The following is a 27,839-nucleotide window of genomic DNA, read 5'->3' as shown; positions in this document are numbered from 1 at the left end:
GAGGTCATGTTGTGGCTGTACAGGACATTGGTTAAGTCACTTTTGAAATATTGCATGCAATTCTGGTCTCCTTCCTATTGGAAGGATAATATGAAACTTGAAAGGGTTCAGAAAGGACTTAAAGGGGTGTTGCCAGGGTTGGAGAATTGGAGTTATAGGGAGAGGTTAAATAGGCTGGGGCTGTTTTCCCTGGAGTGTCGGAGGCGGAGGGGTGACCATATAGAAGTTTACAAAATCATGAGGGGCAAGGATCAGTTAAATAGACACGGTCTTCTCCCAGAGGTGGGCAAATCCAGAACTAGAGGGCATATGTTTAGGATGAGAGGGGAAAGATATAAAAAAAGAGACCTAAGGAGCAATGTTTTCACGCAGAAGGTGGTATGTGTATGGAATGAGCTGCCAGAGGAAGTGGTGGAGGCTGGTAAAATTGCAACATTTAAGAGGCATTTGGATGGGTATATAAATAGGAAGGGTTTGGAGGGATATGGGAAAGGTGCTGGCAGGTGGGACTAGATTAGGTTGGGTTATCTGGTCGACATGGACGAGTTGGACCAAAAGGTCTGTTTCTGTGCTGTACATTTCTATGACTCTATACTAGCATAATAATTATCCTATTACAGGATTGTTCTATTACTGGTTTAGAGGCCCGAACTGAAACTCAAAGGCAAGAATTTAAATCCCACACAACAGCTAAATGATTAAACCTGACGCACAAAATTAATTTAAAGAACAGTTATCACAAGATCATATTGTTACTGACCCAACTGGTTCATTAACAACTCTTAGGGAGGGAAATCTGTTTTCTCTGCTTGTCTGCCTTATAAGCGACTCCAGAACCTCAAAGTGGATGACTCTCAAGTGCTTTGTGAAAAGGCCTAACTAGCAACTCAGCAGCAGCTCACCAACACTATCAAAAAGTGAACTGGAGTGGGCAATAAAAACTTGCCTTGCCAAAGGCTACTGCATCCATGACGTGAAATAAAAATACAATCACTCAAAAATACAAATGTATGGTATAATACCTGCCAAATGGACTGCTCAAGACAGATTGACTATGTTCACCTTATGTTCATTCTAACACACACGAAACAAGGGCAATCTTTTCTTTTAAAAGTACTTCATGGTATATGATGATACAGTACTCTCAGTCAATTTATGACTAGTCCATAACCTAATGCACTTGAAAATTTATTAAGAGATGTTTATTTTCCAGATTTGAGAAACCTCTCCCTCACAACAAGCGAGCATTTCTCTGTGTTTTCATCCAAATACCCATCAAAATTGTTTTTCTGTAATTTAATGAACAGAGTTTTGCACTGTGTTTACCTAACTTTCACAGAAACGGTGGTCTAGTAGTAATATCGCTAAACTAGTAATCTGGAGACCCAGGTAATGTTCTGGGAGCTAGGTTCAAAGCTTGTCTTGGCAGATGGTAGAATTGGGCAGCATGGTAGCTCAGCATTCAGTACTTGCTGCTTCAGCACCAGGGACTCGGGTTCAATTCCACCCTCGGCTGACCATGTGGAGTTTGCACATGCATGGGTTTCCTCTTGGTGCTCCAGTTTCCTCCCATATTCCAAAGATGTATAGGCTGGGTGGATTAGCCATAGGAAATGCAGGGTTGCAGGTCTGAAAGCACCCCATTCAGAATAGCCTACTTCTACACTATAGGGATTCTATGTAACTTGCATTGAGCTGAAGGACTGGGAAGATCACCCAAGATTTCATGTGGAAAGTGTTTCCTTGATAAGCTAAATACCTGAGGAATGAATAAGAACCTGCTGGATGAGCAATTCCAAATGTGCCTGAAAAGTAACAGTATCTCCAGATTACTAGAAGCAGCATCAGGATGAGATAGGACCATGTTAATTGACAATGAGGAAGTGCCAGCAGATTAGATTCAGGCTAAATCATTTCAATGGACAGGAAAAAAGGGTAGCAAAACAGGTACAGCAGATGATAGACAATTAGTGAAGTATCACTTTATAGTAAAATCGTGGAATCCAGCATTTTATTATCTTTTATCACAGTTTTAAAATTACCTGCATGATAGTAACCCAGGCTAGCAAAAGTCAACATGGATACAGAAGGGTTTCAGTCTGCCTTTAAAGAAACGAATGCAGGAAATGCAACAGGAAATTCATGCTCAGCAAGCTTCCAAGCAGCTGCACAACAACCACACAATCTATTTTACTAATTTTGCCTAAGAAATAAACATCGAGCAGGACACTGCCTTAGCGTGCGAACAACAATTCTTCAACTTGAAACTTTATGGTTTAGACTTGTATAAAAAAGGGTTGAGTTCCAGAAAATCACCAGCATGGCTTAGAGAATTTTATGTCTGTGGTTTTGAGAGGGGGCAGTATTGAGCAGGATGTTTTTGTGCTCAGACATGGGTAGCGATAGCATGGCTACTTTATTAAAGGATAATGTTAAGAAACTCAGTTCAACGTTGTTGAATTTGCCCAGGATAATAAAAGAAGTTGTCTAGCAGAATCAATAATTGCACCTCAGAAAGTACATATTTTCCTATTGCACAAGGGCAGTATGGTGGCTCAGTGGTGAACACTGTTGCCTCAAAGCACTAGGGCCCCAGGTTCAACTCCACCCTCGGGCGACTTTCTGTGTGGAGTTTGCACATTCTCCCACAGTCTAAAGGATGTGCATATTAGGTGGATTGGCCATGGTAAATTAGCCTTTAGCATTCAGGGATATAGAAGTTAGTTGGATTAGCCATGGGAAATACAGAGTTACAGGGATAGGCTAGGGGACTAGGTTTGGGTGGATGCTCTTCAGAGGGTCTGTGTGGACTTGATGGGCTAAATGGCCTGCTTCCACACTGTAGGGATTCTATTCAGCGGAATGAGTAAACAGAAAACTGCAGATGAAACTGAATGTAAATCTGACACAATAGAAGCAAGAACAAGCAACAACTTACATTTCAGACTCGTCAGAGAAGCATAGCAAGATCAAAATCTCAGCGACACCCAAACAGGGGATATTAGAAGGGTGTGAAGATGTTTTATCAAACATCTAGTCCAGGAATAAGTTTTTAAGTATTTTCTTAAAAGAGGCAACCGAGAGAGACAGAGACAGACAGAGACAGCGAGAGAGAAGGACATAGATGTAGGCTTGGAATTCCAGAATTTGGGGCCCAGGCAACTGAATACACAGACACTAATAGTGGAGAGCTTATGATTCCAATTTCCCAAGAATCCAAAATTAATGGAATGCAAATATCTCGAAAAATTGCAGAATGGTTTGAGACAACAGAGATAGACTATGGAGGTAGTGCAAGGCCATGGAAAGAAAACAAGAATAAAAATTTTAAAATTAAAATGCTGCCTGACCAGGAGCCGATGCAGGTCGGTGAGCAAAGAGTAACAGGAGGTCAGGGCCACCAACAGTTAAGACTGAGGCAATGTTTTGGTTAACAAATTTAAGAATGAGCCAGTTTGTTGTGGGTCTGGAGTCACATGCAAGTTTGACTAGATTTCCTTCCCCAAAGGACATCACTGAACCAGATGGGTTTTTCAGACAAACAATGTTTGCTTGTTTGTAGTCGTCATTACAGAGATTAGCTTTACATTCCAGATTTATTTGTTGAATGTAAATTCAACAAGTTGTCTTGGTGGGATTTGAACCTCTGCCCCCAGAACATATCCTCTGCACCTCTGAATTACTAACCCAGTGACATTATCACTACCTCACCATCTCCCATAATAGAGGGAAACACATGCAAGATCAGCCAGGAGTACATTGAAATAGTCAAGTCGATAAATAACAAAAGCACTAATGAGGGTCTCAGTCACAGAGGAACAGAAATGGAGGGAAGAGGTCAAGTGTTTTGGAGATGGATACAGGTTGCACAAACACAAGTTCGGAAACTCAAACGTGACATCAGGGTGTGTGGAGATTTAGAAGGGATTAGAGTTTTAACCAGTAGAGTTAAACGTCAACAGGTCATACTTGTTTACCTATGGTTGGAATCCACTTATGAGAGAGATAAATAATGGGAGTCTTTATTTAAAAGAAACCTTGCCCATGTTTTCTGTGAAACTGAGTCCAAAAGACAAACAAATTGAGGACTTTGCTTACTTTGATACAATTTTTAACTTTTTGAGATGACTTAAGGAATCACAGAACTCAAGTCCCAGCTTGCTCCTCCAGCGAGGTGCAACAACCATGGTTTTTCAGGATGGAACGGTCAAGGGTTATTATTCTGAGGTGACAGGGTGCTGGCAGTAGACGTTGGACAGACAGAAACAGCACCTGAGGGAGATAATATTGTCTAACACGTGGGTCAGAAGCTCAGCTGCACAAATAGATCGCTGATAAAATGGTTTGGAAATCAGGAGGAAGCATTTGTGACAGGAGTTCAACACAATGGTGTTGGGTTTCCTTAAAGTTCAACTTGAAGAAACTGTATGTTGCTTTGGGACCGAGTGTCAGCCATTTGGCTTTGATAACAAGGGAAAGAAGGGATTAGGAGAGGTGGCAAATGTGTGGAACCGAGTGTTGTCATAAAAATGCTGATCACGTGCCTTTAGATCATATTGCCATATATAGATGACAAAGAGGAGGATCTTTGGGGCCCTTGCTTTTGAAAAAAATCCATTAACTACTCTTACAGCAAGCCTCAGGAATCTTCCATTGTTCATTGCAGGAGAAATGGAATACAGTTCATGAATGCAAACTGATATATTTCATCCAAATATTCATTCACGTACTGAACACAAGACTGCTTATAGAGCAAACATTCCAGATTAGCTACAGACATACAGTATCAGTCCAGTTGGAATGTGTAACAAACACCTTGGCACAGCTGAAATTTCACTGTATCAGAAGCCAGATGAGTTCTGTAACAATCACCATTTTATAAAATGATGACAATCCAGTTCTACAGACAAGAAACATTTGGTTCAATTTGTTGAAAATGCATCAATTTTTCACAGATGGAAAAAAAAATCTGTAAGAAAAAACACATTCTGAATTTCAGATTCTGACCTAGATCTAAAGCAGTTCTTTTATTGCAGCTATCCACAAGGATTGCACTAATTGGCTTTTAAACTTAATGGCATTCAGCTTCAACTAATGGTCTTCATGAGTTGGGGGAGGGAGAAGAAACCCACAATGTAATGAACAGGTCGGGTAACATCCCAACCAGAGAACGTCATGGTCTGCATGGTCAAAGGACATAACATATGGTTCTCACTCAACCACTAAAGCACCAGGGAAAGAGAATATTTTAATGCTTATTCAAACCAGATCATGCAGAAAAACTATGTCATTCCTAAAGCTAGTGGCTATTCTAACAATCTTTCAAGTTGTTTTACAAAAAACATCTGCCATCTGATATTTAAAACTCTTGAAAATTACAACAAAAACATCTTACCATTCTTGCTGACATCCAATTCCCTGAGATTGACGAGATTTGCAATGGATGCTGGCAAAACAGTCAGATCATTATCCGGCAGGCTCAGCTTGTGCAGGGACTGGCAATTGAACAGTTGCTGTAGAGCAGAAGATGAAATGAAATTATATTAGATGGAGATGCAATAAAAATGAAATCAGAACATAAGCATTTAGTCGTGAAGCTCAAAATGTGTATGGAAACTACATTGCTTTAACCCATGTCTGAATGATTAAAAACAAGGAAAATTTCCACCAGTCAAGCTACTATATGAGCAACAACTATAGTGATACACAAGAAACCCAGGTATAGTTAAACAATGGTTTATTTCATCCTTGGGGCTCTTAAAACATAAACTAAGTGTTGACTAATCAATTTGTTTTTTTCTGACCATACAGATCTTTGCCTCAGTGCATTTTGAATGTTCTTTTACTTCCATTTTCATTACTGGGCTGAGTAATTTCACATTTACAATCCTGGATATGAATTAATTACATTTCAGACTTTAAACTCTGGCTGCTTCCTCTTAAAGTGAGCATCTTGGACAGTTCCAAAAGAAGGGGCCTTGCTGCCTATGCCCTGAAGCATTCCTGTCTGATTTCTGGGTAACCTTTTGCTTGACCGAAGATTGAATGCATGATCTTTCTTAGCTAGAATTTGTGAAAGAAACAAGGAATGTCCGTGCAGAGGGCACCAACCTCAGTGTCTAAAGAATCCAGCTGCATCAGCAGCATGAGTTCATATCCCAACACTGTTGCATTTTTCTGTTTATAAGTTCTGCAGATCTTAACCAGTCTCAGACTGTCAAAGCACCCTAACATTTGATAACGTGAAAATGCCAGTGTTGGACTGGGGTGGACAAGGTCAGAAGTCACACGACACCATGTACTTTTTAATATCACAGAATCATCACACTGACTCTCTCAAGCTGCCTAAACTTTGACAGGCCTGGGAAAGGCACAACTCTTTTTCAAACTGTCTTCTTAACCGAGCCTTTCTTTTGCTACCATTCAGTAATCAGCAGGCGGCCAAACAACTTCAACACAACATTATTGCAGGCTTAAATGACCAAACAAATTGAACGGTTATAGGTTGAGTCAATAATAGCAGTAACATAACATTTATACAGGAGTTAGGTTTCATCAGTTCCTCGTATGAGAAAATAACCACACAAGCCATATAACAATGCATTTTAATATCTGACAGTTTTGTTTTGCCATTTACACTACCTACAGAAATTGTGTAATTTACACAATACACAGGAACAGGTCTTACAGCTCAACTGGTCCACATCAGTATTTATACATCACAACAGTTTTCTCCCAGTCCTCGTCAGTGAACCCCATCAGCATCCTTTTATTATAGAGTCATAGGGATGTATGGCATGGTTCCTGTTAAAAAAAAACTGCCCTCAACTCCACTTTCTAACCACAAATACTTTTCCTGCACTTTGTTGAATTTATTGGATATTATCTTATCTTTGTGTTAGTTTTAATCTCCCTAGAATTGGAAAGGTCAACATCTCGCCTATCAAGCCCTTTCTATCTTGAAAACATTCATCAAGTTCTCCCTAAGCCTTCTCTTCCAGAGAGAAAAAAAAAGACCTCCAGTCATTTCAACTCCTTCCTGATAAGCTACAGTCTCTGTTCCAGGATCATCCTTACAAAACTTTTTGCTTCTTCTCCAGTCACTACATCTTTTCTACAATTATGGAGATCAGAAATGGAAACAAATCCAGAAATTAGAGGCAAAAAAGGTGGAAAAGGAGGCTTCTGTGCATGCACTAAGCTGTTGGAGAGGTCTTCCTAGCAAACAAAAAATTACATGAGTTACATTTAACTCTGACAGTGAACATTCATCAACAGGGTTTTTGGAAGCCAGATAATACTTTGAATTGAGAAAAGCAACCAACAAGCAGGATGTAGGGTAGGTGTAGGAAATGCAGCCAATGGTGACTGATGCAACACCTGGTGGTTGACTGAACGGTGCAAACTGTGATATATTGCTCATTTGGTCAAAGGACAAGTGGGAAATTCAGTGTTGGTGGTATCTGATATTCATTTTTGCTCATTTCATACTGTGCTCATTTCATCCAGTCTCTATCTGGAAGATGAAATTTGTACCAAGGAAGAAGAGGGATTGTCCTTGGCTGAAAGGCTGAGTAAATGGGGTCCATAATGAAAGGTTCTCTTCATTTCAACATAAAAGATCCTGAAGGTTCTGGACAGAATTGACGCTGAGAGGTTGTCTCTACAGGTCAGGAAATTTAAAATGTGCAGGCACAGTCTAAGGATGAGCAGGCTATCATTTAGGATTGAGACATTCCTTTACACAGAGAATTCAGAATCTTTGAAATTCTCTACCTCAGGAGGGTTGTAGAGATTCCACCATTGAATATATTTAAGGTTGGTCTCTCTGGGCATAAAAGGAGCAAGCAGACAAGTGGATTCGAAGCCGAAGTGGGCGGCATGGTGGCTCAGTGGTTAGCAACTGCTGCCTCACAATGCCAGGGACCCAGGTTCGATTCCAGTCTTGGGCAACTGTCTGTGTGGAGTTTGCACATTCTTCTCGTGTCTGTGTGGGTTTCCTCTGGGTGCTCCAGTTCAGCCCACAATCCAAAGATGTGAAGTTTAGGTGAACTGGCTATGCTAAATTGCCCATAGTGTTCAGGGATGTGTGGGTTAGGTGCATTTATTAGGGGAAATGTAGAGTAATGGGTGGAAGGGAATGGGTCTGGGTGGGATACTCTTCAGACGGTCGATGTGGACTTGTTGGGCCAAATGGCCCATTTCCACACTCTAGGGATTTTAATTCTAAATGAACTATAACTGTCTTCAATGACGGAGCAGACTCAATTGTCCACATGATTTACTCCTGCTCCTATTCCTTGAGACGTATTTCCCCACTTTAAAATTCCCTTTGTTCATCCATTTTAAATTATTCTTTCACTATTTGGGAAGAATTTTGAATTTCCCTCTTCCTAGTTGCACGATTCACTCATGAGATTATTGGTTTTCACCCATACCATGAGGTGGCCTGTCACTGGGCTGTAACTGTGCAATAGTACTGAACTGGACTAAATCATCCAGGCTGAACCACCAAAAGTTAAGGACGATGGTCATTTTGAGCGAAAAGTTTCCAATAGCCAATCAATTTATAATGATTTAGTCAAATAGTGGATGACTATCAATTGAGTTTCTGGTGAGTATTTGTAGACTGTTTGAAGGATGGAATCAGATTTTCATAGTGCTGACGTAAATGAAAATAAAGTAAGCAGCAGAACACCCTTTGCAAAACTGCAACAAACCTGGAGTAGGCCAAGTACAGAATCATTCTAAGTATGCACTGTAACTTTGGAGGTACTTTCTCCGACAAATGGCAGCCGGGAATGGAATTATACTCATTGGGAAGGCTTTAGTTCCTGTAAACAAAGAAAAACAGCTCACCTTTGGAAGCTCTTCAATCTGGTTAGCATCTAAATAAAGTTCCTCCAAGGTCTTATCAAAAGGGAAAATCTCTTTGGGAACCTGCTCCAAACTGCAGTGAGAATAGTCCAACACAGTGACAGCTTCTTCCTCTCCCCTTAGACAGCGGCATGGCACCAGCCTTCCAAATAAATTACGCTTTGTCGTCATGATCAAACACTGCAAACAAAACACAGACTCAATAAGGCTTTGTCACTGTAGAGAGACAGAAAGAAAAATCACTGAGTACGCTCGACTCCACACCAATAACGTTCAAAATACATTTTAAACTTCAACAACATCACAGGCAGCACAAATTTCCCTGTAAACTAGAAGGTATTTAAATGTCCTGTATGCCAGGTCTGTTTTCAGTATCAAATGATATTTGATTTAGAAATCATTACATTATAAACAAATTTCGAGAAATGATCCTGAAATCCCTTGATGCTACTTAATTTAATGGGATTGTTGTGCTGTTCAGCTAAAGGAGCAAAAGACGACAGACTGCCTATTATAAGCAAGTCAATTTGGATCAGGCCCATCACTCAACAATACAGTTCACTCCAAAAATATGTACACAGCCAGCATGAGAATAACAACATTTTGTTTTACACTGTGTTCTTCAAACCCTTTTCTTCAAAAATCTTCACATACGTATTGATATAACAGAGGCTAGCAAATACCTTACATTCCTCAGATATCATGCGCTACAAAACCACACACTTAGTGAAACTATGTAAATCCTTTTTTCAATGCCCCCAGTGTTTCATGCAACTCCAATATTTTAGTTAACTAAGTTATTTCAAAGGACAGTTCCATGAATTAATTTAGATTATGGGACAGGAAACTAGATCAAGATATTGGGAAGGGGATGATCGCAATTTACCACAGTGTTGATCTATGCAATACATCAACCCGGCTGTCGGTGAAGAGGGAATTTTAACAAGTCACTATCTACATCCGATAATCATGCGTGTCTTTTAAAAACAAATAAAAACAAAATGTGGTCCATAATTGGAAGGTGGGGGTGGGGGGAGGGAATAGAAACTCAAAATACAAGGCATTGTCACTTCCTGCCTTCTACAAAAAGCTGTCCTGTATCTACAGGGATTTCAGTTGATGTCTCAGTGATGAAAGGAGCAGGTCATGTGAAGCAACTACTCCATGACCTTTTCATGTGTCACTGGGGAACTGGAGTACATTTTGGAAATTGTGGTTGTGACCATACTGGGTGTTACCCCCACCTAGGACAGGGAGTCAGCGTCACTGAGAGGAGGGGTCCCCCATGGGACAGGCAGTGAGGTCACCAAGAGGAGAGGTCCCACCTTTAGACAGGCAGTCAGCGTCACCGACAAGAGAGGTTCCCCCCCTGGAACAGGCAGTCAGCGTCACCGAGAGGACAAGTCCCCCCCAAGAACAGGGACTGAGTGTCACCACTCCCAGAGACAGGCAGTCAGCGTCACCGAAACAAGTGGTTCCCACACCGGGAAAAGCAGTGAGCGTTACCAACAGGAGAGGGTCCCCCTGGGACAGGCAGTCAGCATCAGAGAGGAGTGGTTGAGATAACATTCCCATTATAAGGGCTGAGGTAAAGCAACTAATTTAAGGGTAAGTAAGTCATGGTAAGGTTGCTCAGCTGTGGATTGCTCCTTTGGTGTCCAGAACACCTTTGCGTGCAGAATGGTTTGGATTTACATTTTGAATCTGGAACAGCATTTGGAGTCACTGTGGCATACCCACAAGGTGTGGGGTCGGCTCGAGTGGGGGGTCTGTTTTCAGGAGAATGCAAAGATTGGTTCTGGATTGATTCAGCTGCATGGCCTGAGGAAGAAGAAACATGTCTTTAAGATGCTGCAAGAATATAGACAAATCACAAAAGCAACTGGTAACGCTTGATGTCAATAGGGAACAAATGAATATTTCTGCTGCTGCACATACCACATGCAAATGAAAAATGTTGGCTCCCTGGTGGGCAAGGATGCCAATGAGCAACTGCAGGCCACTCTGAAGGGAGAGGAAGAACCACTAGATATTAACATGGACAATGACAATGTAGGCAAAAAGCAGGGTGGGGCCCTACAGTCAAAATGTGGGGAACTCGGAAATACATTAAAAAGCTGGACCTCAAAAGATTGTAATCTTCTGATTGCTACGTGAGAGTGAAATCAGTAATAGAGAAAAACTGAACGCATATATGGCCAGAGGATGGTGGGAGAAGGAAATTTAGCTTCAGTGGTACCTGTACAAGTTGGAAAGGTTGCACCCCAGCAGAACAGAGACCAATGTCTTCAAAAAGGCAGACACTAGTACAGTCGTTGAGGATTTTGAGTGGCGGGGGAAACTGGGACCTGGGCAGAGCGACAGAGAGAAACAAAGATATACATGAAAAGTAGAAGAGTAGACAGCAAGAGTAGAGGCAGAGGAAGCAACGTGGACAGCAAATCATGAAGGAGTACGACGTGTTAAAGCGTCAAATAGGCAACTGTAAGGGCACTATATCCGAATGCACAGAACGTTTGCAACAAGGTAGAATTAACAATACAAGTAGATGTACAAGGGTATAATTTAATAGTGATTACAGATTCATGTCTGCAGGGTACAAAGGCTGGGAACTGAACATCGAAGGATATGTAATCATTATGAAGGACAGTCAAAATGGAAAAGGAGCTGAGATGGTATCATTAATGAAAGATGAAAATCAGTACAACAGTGAGAAAAGATATTGACGCCGGAAATCCCAATGTCCAATCAGTCTGGGTGGAACCAAGAAGCAAAACAAAAAAGATGAAAAACATTAGAAGAAGATGTCTATAGGTTTGCAAACAGAAGTAGTGAGGGAGGGGAAATTGGTGATGCATGCGGTAAGGGTGCTCCATTACGCTTGGGCAATTTTACTCTACATATAGAATTGGTAAGCTACATTTACAATCATACTGTAGTGATTAATTTCTGGAATGTACACAAGATGGATTTTTAGACCAGTACACTAAGGAACCAAACTCAGAGCCAGGTTATCCTAGATTTCATATTCTGCTATGAGAAAGGGCTATTTAAGTAACTTGTAGTGAGAGGTCCACCAAATTTAGATTCCTTACCCAAGACATACTTATTACAGCTAGACTCCAGCAAAGGTTCATCATACTGATGCCTGGGATGGCAGGTTTGTAATATAAGGAGAGATTGGGTCAAATGAATCTGAATTTACTGGAATTTTGAAGAATGAAAAGGGGAGAGGCTCTCAATGAAACATACAAGGGCTGGACAGACTGGGTGAAAGGACAGTGCTTCCCCTAGCTTTGTTTTAGAGGGTGAGAGGTGAGGGGGAAAACAGCAGATCAGGCCCAGGCTACTTTGGACTGAGACATGGAAGGTTCTTCCCCCAGAGGGTGGCAAAGCTGTGGAATTCCCCTACCATACAAAGCTGTAAAGGCAAACTCACTGAATATGTTTGAGAGAAAAGGGAATAAATTTCTAGAAGATGAAACAGCCTAGGGGTATGGGGAAAAAGTGGGAGTATGCATCGAGATAGTGGATCAACTTTGACCATGCTGAATGACAGAGGGCCAAATCACCCAATTCAGCTCTCACTTTCTATATTTGTACGTTTCCTGTTCCTAAATTTTATTCGCTGAGCTTGCTGATGTAAAGGAGCCAGTGAGATTTCCAATTTGCTGCCACATCAATCAGATGTTGCAGAATCAACAACTATTACCTTGCCACCAAATCACAGGTTTGGTGATACAAAAGGTTCCCTTTAAATCAAACTGACCAGTTCTTTCCAAATTATGGTTCAGCTGTCAACTTTTAAAAGTAAAGAAAATGGTACTCTCAGTTCATTGCATCATAGCAAATGGCATCCCAAGCCATAGCGCCACAATTAGAGAGTGCAGGTTCATTTTACACAAAACATCAAGCTGCAACTTCTGCCATGTTATTGTCCACCTGGAAGACCATGCAAACCCCTTTTTGAAAAGCTGTAGAACAACCTGGATGTACAAAGTTGAAAGTCACACAACACCAGGTTATAGTCCAACAGGTTTAATTGGAAGCACTAGCTTTCGGAGCGCTGCTCCTTCATCAGGTGGTTGTGAAGGAGCAGCGCTCCAAAAGCTAGTGCTTCCATTTAAACCTGTTGGACTATAACCTGGTGTTGTGAGATTTTTAACTTTGTACACCCCAGTCCAACAGCGGCATCTCCAAATATGGATGTAAGTTTGCTCGCTGAGCTGGAAGATTAGTTTTCACAGATGGCACTGGTTTCCCATTTTAGAGTCATAGCTTATTGCGCTCATAGATGTTAGTGAGTTTTGAGAAGATTTGTGTGGCTTGGGTTGAGATTCTGGATGGAGGGTTTGCTTGCTGAGCTAAAAGGTTCATTCAGCAAGCTCAGTGAGCAAACCCTACATCCAGAACCTCAACCTGAGCTACAAATCTTCTCAAAACTCGCTAACTGCAGAATGATATTTGATAAGATTAGTAAATTATATGCAACAATGTCGACCAGAAAAGGAAAAATGACTCTTTCAAACATAAAATACCACATGCACAAAGGGAGTGTTGGATTACTGATGCAGCATTTTGAAAGTATGCCAGAAGGTCAATAATTTCAAACCACTTTTCCAAGCAAATCTTGGAATGATCTGGCAAACAAAGGATGGAAAAAGCATCTTCAGTAAGCCCACCCTTTGTTAGCCTATCTTTGCTCAAGCTGGTTCTCCAGCAACCAAGGGAGCTGCATTTATGTTGGGAGAAATGTAGTAAACATACAGCAGCTAAATCTTCACTAAGTCCATAAGAAGAAATAGGAGTAGAAGCAAGGCCATTCAGCCCATCAAGTCCACTCTGCCATTTAATCATGGTTGATGGGGATTTCAATACCACTTGCCCACACTCTCCCCAGATCCCTTAATTCCTTGCGAGATTAAGAATTTATCAATCTCTGCCTTGAAGACATCTAATGTCCCGGCCTCCACTGCACTCTTTGACAGTAAATTCTACAGACCCACCACTCTCTGGCTGAAGAAGTGTCTCCTCATTTCCATTCTAAATTGATCCCCTCTAATTCTAAGGCTGTACCCATGGGTCCTAGTATCCCCGCCTGACGGAAACCATTTCCCATTGCCCACCCTTTCTAAGCCATGCATTATCTTGTAAGTTTCTATTAGATCTCCCCTCAATCTTCTGATCGCTAATGAATACAATCCCAGGATCCTCAGCCGTTCATCGTATGTTAGGCAACGGTTGCTTGATTTTACTTCCGAGCTAAACTGTCATACAGATTACATTACCCCATGGAAAGACAAAATGGAGGAATGAAAGTAGTCATGCAATTTAATTTAAACGCTGCCTGCCAACATGCCTGAATGATCTGATTACCATGGGAACAGGGCCCAGGTTGAGACTTACTGGGAGCAAGGTACAAAGCAAGTGCACCTGAAAACAAAGGGAGGAGCAACTGAGCTAACGGAACATAGACTTGTAATTTTCAAGTTTTTGAAAAGAAAGACATTTTGCAGATACAAAAGGATTTAGCTAACTAAGTGGAGAAGACACAGAGTCTTCAGCAAACCACCAGGCAGAACACTGGACAACGGTCAGTCTCAGGTCAAAGATCGTGTATCTCATGGCAATCTCAAAAGATTCTTCGTTACTTGTGCTGGTGAATACACGAGGAAAAATCAAGTGGGACTTGTCCATTGTAGTCGATTTGGAAGTTCTCTAAAAAACTGTGGGATGTCCCTTTTGATGATAACTCAACATTACTACTCAACAAAATGAGAAGACGTGATTCATTTGGGGCTGACAATAGATATGACTATTTAAAGACCATAAACTATGAAGACTGCGTTGGCATGCAGGGTAGGGTCAGTGGTTGCAGTAAAGCATGAATATGGATTTAATTTTCTGTACTTGTGAGTATTAGTTGCTTGCCAGGTAATGTTTAACCAAAGTTGCTTTAAGTCAATTTGCTACAGTAAGAGTCCTAGAACTTGAAATTTCACCATGAAATTCCTTTTGTTTTTTTTGGGGGGGGGTGGGGGGGGAAATCAAAAAAATCTGTTTATAAACCATTAGTCACTGGCTTTTGGGATTGTAACACATGACTGTCATGTGTTTAACAGTAACTAACAGAGTTGGTTGCTACATAAAATACTGTTCTATTGCATGACAAAGCAGTTTGCATCTGCATTTAACCAGGGTGGAAGTGAAGCTCAATTCTCAAAGCTTAGTCTAACTTCTCTCAAGGAACTACTAAACAAATTTCAATTGCTTATATCCCAATTTCAAACAATGCACACATTTTAAATCTACTCTCCTCATTATGAGCCACTGAGCAGATCTGTTCCATGTCAGTTTGATAGAAAAGGGTAATTTATAGTGAACAGCACTTAAAACTGCTTTTCATTTACAAGTGAAGGAAAAAGTGCCAAGATAAAATTTAAATATAGTAATTCTAAAAATTTAAACATGAATATACTATTGTTTGCTGAATTAAGAAATAGAGTACATATGTAATAAGCTTTTGATGTATGCAAATATTTGTTAAGGAACTTTCAGAGCTAACTAATTGGAATGTTTTACGATCCATGTTGTATAAAAGCAATTTTAGCATTGACAAATGATACAATATTACATTATTGTGCTAGTAATGAAGTCTGTGAAATATGGTTATTCCAAATATTTTCTTTAATCACTCATTAACACTTATTTGCAGAAAGGAAGAAAATCCATTTGAAGATCATTTCTTTGGAATAAAATATACTAAAAATGGTCAGAAATTCTTTTGAACAGCAAGTCACAAGGACAAGTTTTTAGAAATAATAATACTGAGACTTATATAAATATTAATCTGATTTTCAAAATAATTTGAAGAGTGGTAAACTATAAGTTAATTCACTAATGTTGCTGCATAAGACATTTCATGGTAATTCTATCCCTTCTTCAAAGCAATGACCTCTTAGGTACATTTCATCACACACCATCCAATATCTTGGCAAACTATCTATCATTTATGCAAAAGTCTTCAACTTGAATACTAGTGGAACATTTAATCAAACAGTTTTACTGATCTAGTCCCCACAAATATCTAATGAAGCAGTGGTGACCCTTGCAAATCTCTGGCAGCAACACAAAGGCCACTTACAGAACTTCCAATACAGCCACATTCAGGATTAACTAATAGACAACTGAAATAATAAAATTCAAACGTAGGATTATTTTTGCTGTACATGGAACAGCTGTTCACTGGATAAACTAGCTAAGCCAATATTAGAAATGCAAAGCTTCCATGTTAATTTGTTAAATCAAATCAAACACTTTCGCAAATTATTCTAATTTACCTTACAGGCTGTAAATACCCAGATAGTATTCACAGAGCTATTAATTTTAGCTGACAAGCCCCTCTCTGCTGTAATGACTCTAATTACTCCTACTACTGAATTCCATCCTATCAGCTTCACTATGATGACGAGACAAAGTTAATTCACATAACTGTTACCAGTTCTGAACTAGCCTGGCTGCTTTAGTCATCCACAGCTCTATCTGTGTTGGGTCACTTTTGATCTCCCTTGCCTTTTCTCACAGATTTTTAGCGGGTGGCAGCTTCCTAGCCATGATCATGTTGACACAACATGCTATCAGGCCTCTGCTAATGATTTAGATTCTGTTCCCAAGGAAAGCAATGATCAGTTGAATGTCAAGGTTCCCACCTTTTTTCCCAAGCTGCTGGGTCTCTGCCTCACCAACGTATAAGTTGGTGCATCAGAAACAATGGGGATAAGTTCTTCTTTCTTCTGTGGCACAGTTCTTTGTAGTAACAATATTTTCTGTCACGTTAAGAATATATTTCACAGGCATCTGGGGATATACTTCCAGAGATACCTGAAGGTAGAGATGGCTTCATTAGAAATGTGATGCAGCAATAAAAATAGTAGCAATTAATTAGCACAAATACCATTAAAACTAGTTTTTCTCTGATGGCTTAAACTGGTGCATTGATGGGTAACTGAGGAAACAAGATCCATGTTCTAGTCCATGAATGTATCAATGCATATTTTGAACTGCAATTATCACAGAGGCTACAATCTTGGAACCAGAATGAAAAAGTGAATTGATAGGAGGCCCTTGTGGTGACTGGGTAGTGCCTCTACCTCTGAGCCAGAAGACCCAGGTTCAAGTACCATCAACTCCCAACGGTGATCACAAAAGCAACACTAAAACCACAAATGGTGGAAATCAAACTAAAACAGAATATGCAGAAAAATGCAGGCCTGTCAGCATTTGTACGGAGCACAGATAGGCTAACCTTTTTGGGTACTGGACTACCATTCACAGAATCTTCAAACAAAATTTCAAGCTTGTTAAAAAGCTTGACTGCTCAAGCTAATCTTGAAATGTTTCTCTTGCCAGTATGTACCAAACAAGGTTATGATAGTGGTGTTTCCCACAAGTTAAAGCTTGAAACAAAGTAAAAATTCACTTAGTCAAACCCTTTAAGTTGGACTGGTTCCAGAGGACAAGCATTAACACCCATTCTCTCAGGCAGAACAAACTGCATTTGACAGCAAATGCATACTTCCTTGCAACCTACCAAGCAATTTATGCAAGTGTTTGATTAATTTACAAGTATTAGCCCACCTGAAGTTTCTTCTTTTAACTATTAAATCAACTAGTTCTGCACAGCCATAAACACAGCATTTAAAAATCCATATAGCTGTAATATTGGTTTTACATTGCTTTCCATTCAATATCTGAACTTATCTTTCAACTCAGATCAAACAAAAGCTATACTTTCAACTAAAAGTTCTTTCATACTCATCTCAATAGAGTCTCCTTGAACTTGGAAGGTAAATTAATCCAAGATCAACCTTCAGCAAGCCAAAATGTGCACAAGATTAGCTGATGAGACATGGATTTGCACCAAAAGATGATTAAGTAAGTTATTGCCAGACAAAAATAGACACAGGGCGTCTCAATTTTTGACCTTGCTAAACTCAAACAGGCAACAACCCTAACTCATCAAACTCAGCTGACTAGTAGTGTCATTTATGGCACCATCTGGGGTTAAAATTTCTATTCCTCCAGATAAATGTCAGCATTTTCCCTAAATGATGTCATTTTTGTTACAAACTATACAAAAATTGGATATTTCCCATTCCAATTATTTAATTTTGTAACCTCAAATTAAGATTTTAAGCTCATCAGTTGCCAAAAAAAATCTTTTACAAAAAGATACTAATTGCATCTAACTTATGAATGTTACATTGGCATAATACGGTTGGCAATAATAGGCAAATAGCATTTTTCTTCATAGACCACAAGATCAAACTCATGAACAAGTCACTGCTGTTTCACTTCACACACAGAATTTAAACGTGTCTGAGCAATTAACGCAATGCACTCTTATGCAAATGTTATAATTTGATACATTAAGTGAGATTTATCAAATCCATGTTTCCATAGTAATGCTGGAAACGCTTAAAAAGCAACAATTTGTGAAGTTGCTTGAAGTTTCCAAGAACCTTTAATCTTGGAGTTTATGGGGGAAGAGCACTGTGGGGACATGGGACATCAGTAATTCAGGACATTGTCATCAATATCAGGGTTAGCTGTAAACAGCTGTGGAAGAGTTGACCAGGGAGCAGTATCATTAATAAAAGCCTATATGGAAATCAACCCACAAGAGTTCACAAAAAAACTCAATGGCAGCCTGTTCTGTTACTCAACAATGCAGTGTTTCAACTTGCAACAAAATTCAAAGCAACAAAAAACACAAACCACGTGATAAAAAACTTGCACATTTTGTTGGCACGAATGACACGAGAGAGTGGGAGATTTGCAGTTCAAACTGCTAATAATCTGTAAAATAGATCTAAAGGAATTCTTTTGAAATTTAAGGTCAACGTGCAATATCACATGAAAAAACAGCTAACAAACTGATCCGGTAAAACGTAACTTAGACTTGCAGCAAAAAAAATGGTTCAAGGTTGGCAAGTAGTTTTGTGGCCAATGCATTTTAAACAAGATTGGAGGTAAATCTCATAGGCCAGAAAGGGGAAACACAATATAGAAATGTGACTCCATTCTTTCAATCATAGTAAAGTGTTGAAAAGATCTTGAAAGGGGAAGACAGAGACAGACAGACTACCATCACATGGATCCTAGAAAAGTGTTATTGGACATTAGTGGAGCTTGAAAATACGTGTCTGACAATGCTCACATTGTGTGAAACAAGGGTCATCTGTATTTTCCAGAGTTGACAGCTTTCAATAATTCCTGTTCCTTTTTCTGATAATTTCCTAATTTTTAATCTAGATGGGAAAGCTGTGCTAGAAAAGTCACCCCATTTTCAAAAATGGCCAAGTGATAGAAGGTCATGCTACCAGAATTAAGGGTTGTTGTTGTGTTTTGGAGTAGTGGGGTGTAAGGGAGATCACGTGGCACATAAATAAATAGGTATTCTGGCAAATCGAGGCCTGAGTGTTATGTTTAAAGATAAAGGAGATAACAGTCTGAGCACTGAAGGCTGAAGTGTGTTGAGTATCCATGTCCCTTCAGGGGAGGGAGTACATTGGACTTTCTAAATACCTAATGCATAATTATATTAAAATCACTTAATCCACTGTTAGTAAAGAGAAAGAATTGTAAACCCATTTTACTGAGCACAAAATACAAGGTGAGGCAAACATGAATTTGGAAAGGTGACAAGTGCTTTGTCCCATGTCAGATTAAAGAAAGAATTACTGGAGTAGTGTCAAGTGGTTGTTTTGGTGAACTACATGACTGACCCAAAACACAAGGTTTCACATTAACAGCTGCTGAGGACAAAGCAGCAAACATAGTTAATGTCAACCAAACTAAACTTGGCAAGAACATGGCCAAGCTTCAGAAAAGAAATGAACAATGTCAATATTCTGTCTGGGTAGCGATGATCACTGTCCAAAATAATTACATCATCAGAGTGCACTTGCATGGGACTGCACTCGACCAAGTCCCTCTATTATAGAGGGGATCATGAGTTGAGGGACATTATTTCATGTATAAATGTGCAAAATGCATGGTGGCTTGTAATAAGTTTTTTGTTTTCTTAAACTGGATTTTAAGCAAATTTGGGTCTAATTCCTGGCCAAGTAGTCATTATCTAGGCAGTAACATGGTTGTCCTTGACTATACTGGTGACAGTGTCTTGGCAGAGTTAATTAAAGCTTAGTGCCATTTTTGAGAAAGTCTACATATGGAATTAAATTTCAAACACACCACAGTGTGGTACATTGCAGAAAGACAACATTCAGCTGAGTGTTAGTGCCAATCTCCTACATTTTCCCAATAGCCCAGAAAATTTTCTGTTTAATCATGCAGTTACCCTCTTGATTGCCTCAACTGAACCTGCCTCCAACAGATTTCCAAGCAATGCATTTCTGATCCTAACTATGTGTGAATTTTTTCTTGCCTCTCATTTGTTTCTTTAGAAGAACACTTTCAAACTATGCCCTCTAGTTCTCTATCTTTTTAAGATGCAGGAACAGTTTCTCCCCGGGCTCATGATTTTGAAAACTTACATCAGATTTCCTCCTCAGCCTTCTCCTCTCCATGGAAAAGAATAACAACTTCACCAACCCATCTTCACGGAATTTGGCTATTAGTACATGTCCTACCCTCATCCAAGTCATTAATATCTACTGCAAATAATTGTGACTTCAGCACAGATTCTTGTGACACTCCACTAGTTACAGGTTGTCATCTTGAAAATGCTCTCTTTGTCCTAATTCACTAGCTCCAACTAGTTAGCCAATCCTCTACACATGTTAATACACTTCCCCACCATGGTTCTTACCTTAAATTAACTTAATAGAGGAGAATGTGATAACAGAGGCATTTCCAGGTCAGGAGCAAATGTAGACCAGCAAATAAAGCGGGGGGGTGGGGGGAGGGTGGAATGAAGAGGACTAGTTATAAGTTAGTACATAGACATTTTGGATGGGATTACGTTCGAGCACAGATAATTAAATGCCAGCCAGGGAAACACTGGAATAAAAGGAGGTAAAGCATGCATTAGGGTTTCAGCTGCAGATGATTTTGAGGAGGGCCAGAGTCAGGAAATGTTATGGAAGTAGAAATAACTAGTCTCGGGAATTGCCTGGATAATTTGACAAAAATAGATTAACTTCTGTTTAGTGCTTTTCATGACCACCGGAAAACTCAAAAGTATTTTACAGCTAAATGAAGCACTTTCTGATAAACAGTCACTGTTGTAATAAAGGAAATGCAGTAGCTAATTTGTGCTCAGTGAACTCCCACAGGCGGCCGCATGATAACGATCTGCGGTGTGTTTTCTGATGTTTATTGAGGGATGAATACTGGCCAATTCACTGTGCATGACTCCTTTGCACTTCTGTGAAATAATACCACAGAGTCTTTTGCATCCGCATCAAGCTGACAGACAGAACCTCAATTTAAAATCTCATCCATAGATGTGGAGGTACTGGTGTTGGACTGTGGTGGACACAGTTAAAAAAAAATCACACAACACCAAGTTATAATCCAACAGGTTTATTTGGAAATACTAGCTTTCAGAGTGCTGCTCCTTTATCATTAGTTACCTGATGAAGGAACAGCGCTCTGAAATCTAGTACTGCCAAATAAACCTGTTGGATTATAACCTGGTGTTGTGAGATTTTTTTTTAACTTCAAATCGATAGATGAAATCTCCAACAGCTCAACATTCCCTCTATATGATGCTGGAGTGTCAGCCTTGACTTTGGTGCTAGAGTCTGGATTGAAACTGGAATCCAGAACCTTGTGTTTCAAAGGCAAGCATGCCATCAACTGAGCCACAGCTGACATTTTCAATCTTCAATCTGATTAAAGTCATAGAATCAAATGACATGAATTGTCAAACAAAAAAAAAATAAGTCTGGAGACATAATTTGACCGACTCAGAGGAAAATAATGTAGGAATTATGTTCTTCAAAAAGTTTCATGAGTTAGCTTTTTTATAAGACTTCTGTCCAAGTGATTTTAAAGTGTTTTGCAGTTAGAGTGCACATAAGACGACACACAAATGTGTGGCGCAATGTAATGGAACATTGTGAAATGTATCCAGAAGAAAAAGTGAATAAATTAAGAAGTGTGTCAAATAAGGTGTGCTGTATTCAAACACAATACTGTAATACCCAAGAAAAAAATAAAACAGGCACAAGTTTCAAACAGTGAGAATGTTCAAATAATTAGAATTTCCTTTCTTCAGTGCTACCACCCTACATTTCTGAAGTTCTGCAATTACAGCTTTTATTTACATAACCTTTTTAAAATGCCCCACTGCACAATTATTACTGCTACTTTGAAGTTTTGCATGCTCAGGATGATTTCCATAAAAGAACATCTAATTTACAGTAGGCACCCCACCCACTGAAAGTCCCACATATTGAAAAAGCTGAAAGCCCTAGTTTATTGCGTACCATGATGAGCCCCATTAACCCCCACCCCATGACATTCTTCTCCACATTCTCCCCCCTCCATCCCCAGCCTCAATGACAGTTGCTGGATTCATTTTTATACCTCAACTGTCTCTCTCAGGGCCCGGTAAACATTGAGTCCAAATGCTAGCTCTTCCTAACTTATAATTTATCATATTTCTCTTAAGGCAAGTTCCATTCTCTTTTCAAGCTTATGTGCTATTCCTTGTAATCTGCTCTGCACTATCTTTGTTTAACTGGTTGTGCATCCATCTGATGCTTTTGATTTGAACACAGATACATAGTGTTAAGTAGTCTGAATGCATAAATACATATGCAGTGTGAACAGAGCACAACAGGATGCACTGGTTTGTGGTAAACTACTCAGTGTGGCAGACATACTTACACTACAACACAACTTGAAATGACCCATAGCAGACATTTACTTTCTCGAAACAATGTTCCAACTACATGTTCAACATGAATAACCACATGCAATGAATATTCACCAGTACGTTCAGAGCAGCAACTCAGTTTAAATTAGTGCACTTACTCCAAAATAAGCACCTAATGGGAAGAATAGTCACCAGGGAAAAACACAACATAGTTGAGGTAACCTGAAAAAAAAAACTGGGTTCAACTGCCATCACATCTATTTTTCTGTTCTTACTCCTGATGAGATGCAGCTTACATCCATTTTATGCATCTTCAGTGAAAGAAACCAGATTCATTTTAAAATTAAGAAAAATAAAAATGTCCATTTAACACTAGCATTTCACTAGGGCAATTATTCTGCTCACTAAAAGAAATAAAATTTTAAAAAAGATTTAAGTTTTGAGAGTTGTAGAATTTTGCACCAGAAAGAGAGGCCCTTCACTCCATGTCTATGCTGATCATCAAAATATTCATCTATTCTAATCCCATTTTCAAGCTCTTTGCCCATCACTTGAAATGCTATAGCATTCAGGTTTTTATCTAAATACTTCTTTGAAGTATCAAGGTTCTCACCTTTGCCCTTTTAGGCAATAAATTCCAGGTATCCACAGCCCTCCAAGGGAAAACAGTTTTCCACACAGAACCTCTCTAAACCTCCTCCTCCTTACCTTAAAACCATGAACTCCTTATTATTGACCCATCAACTAAAGGGGAAAGGTTTCTCCTTATTTAAGCTTCTGAGACCTTTGTACACTTCAGTAAGATTCCATCTTACCTTTGCCTTCTCTAAGGAAAATAACTCTGCCTAACTAGCCTCTCTTCAGAGCTGAATTGCTCTAGTCCAGGCAACATCCTGGTGAATCTTTTCTGCACCTTTTTTTATTGCAATTACATCCTTACTATTTTATGTTATTGAAGTGTTTGAATTTGCTCATTATTAAGTCATAAATCACTTATGCTGGAAAATTTCTATTTAGTCATACAAAACTATAAATCCTGCAATTAACACAAAAGGTAATGCTGAATGCATAAAGATGTTTCTTAATTAACTAACTACTGCAGGTCAGCTATTTTACCAAGTGAAAATATTTTCATGTTGACACAAGGCTTAAAGAATATGGCATTTATACATTAATGCAGTACAAGCAAAATCAGCAATAGAATGTATGCAAACATATATTAGGACTCAACAGCTGACAATTGCTTATTTTCAATAATTAGCTTCTTCGAAGACAAATCATTTCCAAGTTGTAGTTTCCGATATCAATGAGAATCCTTTAAAAGCCTGAATGGCAAATGTAAATTTGAGGCACATACATAAATCTCAAAGCCCTTTTACATTATACAGGTTAATTTGCTCGTAAAAAATCCCCAAATATGCCACTGTACATTCAAATTCTGCAACTGGAAGTCAAGATAACTAATGACGGTCAAAATCCATGATACGCAGGTTGAGTGCTGTCAGAACGAGTCACCTTGGGACCAACATAAAATAGAGAATTAAATTCAAATAGTGAGGCAAGAGTTACTGTCCTGGACATCAGACAGCAATTAACCAGGTTTAGTATCAATAATTCCTGGAAAAATTGTGAAAATATCATTTGGAGTATTCCAAGCACAAAGGAAGATGACTATGATTGTTGGAGGGCAATTATCTCAGCCCCGAGACATGTTGCATCTGATGCACACGGTAGTGTTCCCTCCCCAACAATCTTCACCTATTGTATCAATATCTCTGCCATCACGGGGCAAGACAAGAGGATGTTCGCTGATGAATACACAATATTCAGCATTATTAGGTACTCCTCAGATACCATAATAGCCCAAGCACACACTACAAGCCCTGGCCAACATTCAGGATTGAAAGACTGCAAGTAAAACTTGTACCACAAAAGTGCTAGGCAATGATTAGTTTGAACAATAGCGAATCTAATCATGGTCTTGTGAGATCCAATGTCACCAAGAGCCTTGGGGTTAGCACTGTGCTGAATCTGAACAGGGCCAGCCATATAAATGTGGTTGTTACAAAAACAGGTCAATGACTAGTCTACCAATTCTGCAAAGATCAATCACCATTTTCAAGACTTGAGTAATGTTTGTGATGGAATGTTCACCACTTACCAAGGCTGACCTTGCAAGTGATGCTCACGTACTAGCGAGAGAACAGAAAATAAATTAACAAAATTAGTGTTTCCAGATTATTTGAAGAAAGGAAATGTTACAGGACTAGAATCCTTCCAGTATGGAAGCAGGCCATTCGGCCCAATGAGTATAAACTGACCCTTCCAACAATATCCCACCTAGATCCACCTCTGCATTTCCCATGGCTAAACCACCTCGTCTGCACATCCCTGGACACTATGGGGCAATTTAACATGGCCAATCCATGTAACCTGCACATCTTTGGACTGTGAGAGGAAACCGAAGCACCCAGAGGAAACCCACATGGATACAGGGAGAACGTATAAACTCCACACAATTGGCCATGGGTGAAATCGAACCCAGGTCCCTGGTGCTGTGAGACAGCAGTGCTAACCACTGAGGCACCATACCTTGATAAAATATAGGACAAAATAAGTAACTATTTTCTTTTGCTATTTAACAAGTCTAATGTGTCACTCCTAAATGAATGACTTAAGCCAACATGTTCTGCTTATATCTACATGTACTCCTTTCTTTGAAACATTTCCCACTCCTCAACATGTGGAGACAATGTGATTGCAGGGTCAATGTCTCTCCAAGCAAGTTCAAAATTACAGTTCTATTCAAATTGAGTTTCTCTAGGATGTTCCCCATTATCTCAAGGCAATCTGCCAGTAAGGTAGGTTTAAAAACCCTTAAATATATTTGTTCAATTTGCATCATAGATGGATAGAGTACTTAAAACAATATACATTGAGACTTTTCAAAGAGCTCTAACAGGTCGACATCTGTCAGAGTTGCTACACAGTACACAGCCCACATTCTCAAACTTTCATAACTAGCATACAAAATACCAATGAATGAAAAAGTAACAAGGAAAGCATATTCCAAAGTAAATGATAACAGTTAATGATAACCAATCAGGCACACATTAGCAGTGTCTAATTTATAAGGGCTGTACTAAATAATTGCGAAAGTGAGTACTGCAGATGCTGGAGATTAGAGTCAAGTGTGTGGTGCTGGAAAAGCACAGCAGGTCATCAAGAATTCCTGATGAAGGGCTTCTGCCCGAAACATCGATTTTCCTGCTCCTCAGATGCTGTTTGACCTGCTGTGCCTTTCCAGCACCATACACTGACTAAAAAATATGTTAGAGTACATGATCAGAATAAAGTCAAAGAAATTGTATGGTCCAAACAGCACATTTTTAAAAATCTTTCCTCCTATGCATTTCATCTGCTGTACTTATGGATACTTCTAGATATCTTGACCTACAGATAGTTAACTTTGTTGGAAGTTCATAATGTTTTACGCTTTGTCTGAATATATTTTAAAAGAGTATTGTTTAAGCTCCAGGGACTACTATACCTCTGTGCAACAGTGAATTCCTGTTAAGTTGTGACGAAAATTAGGAAAATATATAAAGATGCACTTCTTATCTTGTACAAATTTACTAAATGAGTTATAATTATGCCAATACCATTTAAAGGGTAAAAGTCGCTCCATATGCTATCTTCCTTTTGTATTCTGTTGTCCTGTCCTACTTGTACCTACTTCTACCAAGACATCTGCCAACATGGTGTGTCAATGACTTTCCATTAACTAAAGGACTGACCACCATATGGATTGTCTAATAGTTCAAAACATAGCTAAAAATAGTCATGAAGTTGAAAATGTTTATTAGGACTCATTAGGATTGACATGCAAGAAACCATAGTTAGACAGGGAAGATCAATTTGTCCAACATGAGGGGAGGGTGCTGATTGAAACTTATTTGGCCTTGAGATGCTGCAGAAAATATTAAATGCCAATTTTTCAGCTAAAACTGACCAATCAACATCTTCCTCTCATGCTGTATTCATTAACGTTCTCTTCCTTACTTCAGTTCATTGTGCATCGGTCCTCATGCGTACAAATTAAAAACCTTTGCTTTTGTACTGTACAGGTCCCAGACTCTTTGTAGTCGCACTGGCCAAATGTCTTCCTAACAGAAATTAAGCAGTGTGCGTGTACACTGTAGTGTCCTGCTCACTAGCCAAAGTATTAGGGAACTCTTTCCTTAGATCTTCCTTTTCTTCTGGAACTGTTCTCATCTCTGAGCACTCATTAATATGCTTAAGTTCCAGGGCTGGTAGTTTATGCTTTAATATCACCCTTTTGAATCATCCTATCCAATGAACACAGGGCAGGTACCAAAAGGTCAAGTTAGTCCCCTCCCTCTTTGCCCAACTCAAGGTCTGTTTACATTCAGTGAAGAACACCTTCTTGCTCTCTCCAAACACCAGATTCCACTCGACCAAGTTGCAATATCAACATGATAGTCTGATGCAAGTGATCCATATGATGCCAGAGGCTGTGTACTTCCAGAGAAAGAAAGCAAACAACTTTTCTGCTGAATTGGTTTTATGGCATGCAGAACATTTCTTAATTACTTACTTCTGCTCCTATTCTAAAATCTATTTAATAAACATCTAATATATTTTTTACAATGTGTCCCTTTGAGAAGGGAATATCTTACTGACAATTTATAACCAATTCTTAAACAACTTTTTTGTTATTTATAAAATAAAACAATTCCCCTAATTCCTTGATTACATATCATAAACCACACAGACTAACTGATCACCATAGTGCTGTTCATTTCTAAGTTGGTTTCATGCAGGTACCTACAATTACAGCAACATTTTATGCGTGAAGTTAAAAAAAACTCTCCCTTCATCTTTACCCATCCTGTGGATCATTCTTTCTGAGCATTATTCCATCCTTAGCATTTAACAGTTGCAATCCAAAATCTTTTTACTTGAAATTTAACCCCTTTCCATTCTACCACTTCCTATATTCAATTTCTCTATTTATTAGATGTCAGTGCCTTGATCGTTTATAATAAATGTCTTCTTGCTTTTCAGGCCATATTAAACATTTTGCCAAGTA

At 39.3% G+C, this 27,839-nt stretch overlaps 1 protein-coding gene across 6 annotated transcripts in view; it reads right to left on the bottom strand.

The window, feature by feature from the left end:
• Positions 1 to 27,839, bottom strand: part of erbin (erbb2 interacting protein) — a 210,270-nt gene that overhangs the window by 89,149 nt on the left and 93,282 nt on the right. For 4 of the 6 annotated variants that reach the window (XM_072595723.1, XM_072595703.1, XM_072595694.1 and 1 more), the window contains 2 exons: positions 8,860 to 9,057; positions 5,396 to 5,513 (listed from right to left, as the gene is read on the bottom strand). In XM_072595723.1, coding sequence (XP_072451824.1) covers positions 5,396 to 5,513; positions 8,860 to 9,048 — 307 coding nt within the window. In that variant the 5' untranslated portion in view covers positions 9,049 to 9,057. Of the gene's footprint in view, positions 1 to 5,395; positions 5,514 to 8,859; positions 9,058 to 16,586; positions 16,759 to 27,839 lie in introns of all 6 variants that reach the window. The other 2 variants (XM_072595708.1, XM_072595697.1) reach the window with 1 other exon arrangement.

The sequence above is a fragment of the Chiloscyllium punctatum genome, chromosome 2, assembly GCF_047496795.1.
Source record: "Chiloscyllium punctatum isolate Juve2018m chromosome 2, sChiPun1.3, whole genome shotgun sequence".
NCBI classification, from domain to species: domain Eukaryota; kingdom Metazoa; phylum Chordata; class Chondrichthyes; order Orectolobiformes; family Hemiscylliidae; genus Chiloscyllium; species Chiloscyllium punctatum.
The sequence above is the reverse complement of the archived record's forward strand: the minus strand, read 5'-3'. Positions and strand labels throughout refer to the sequence as shown.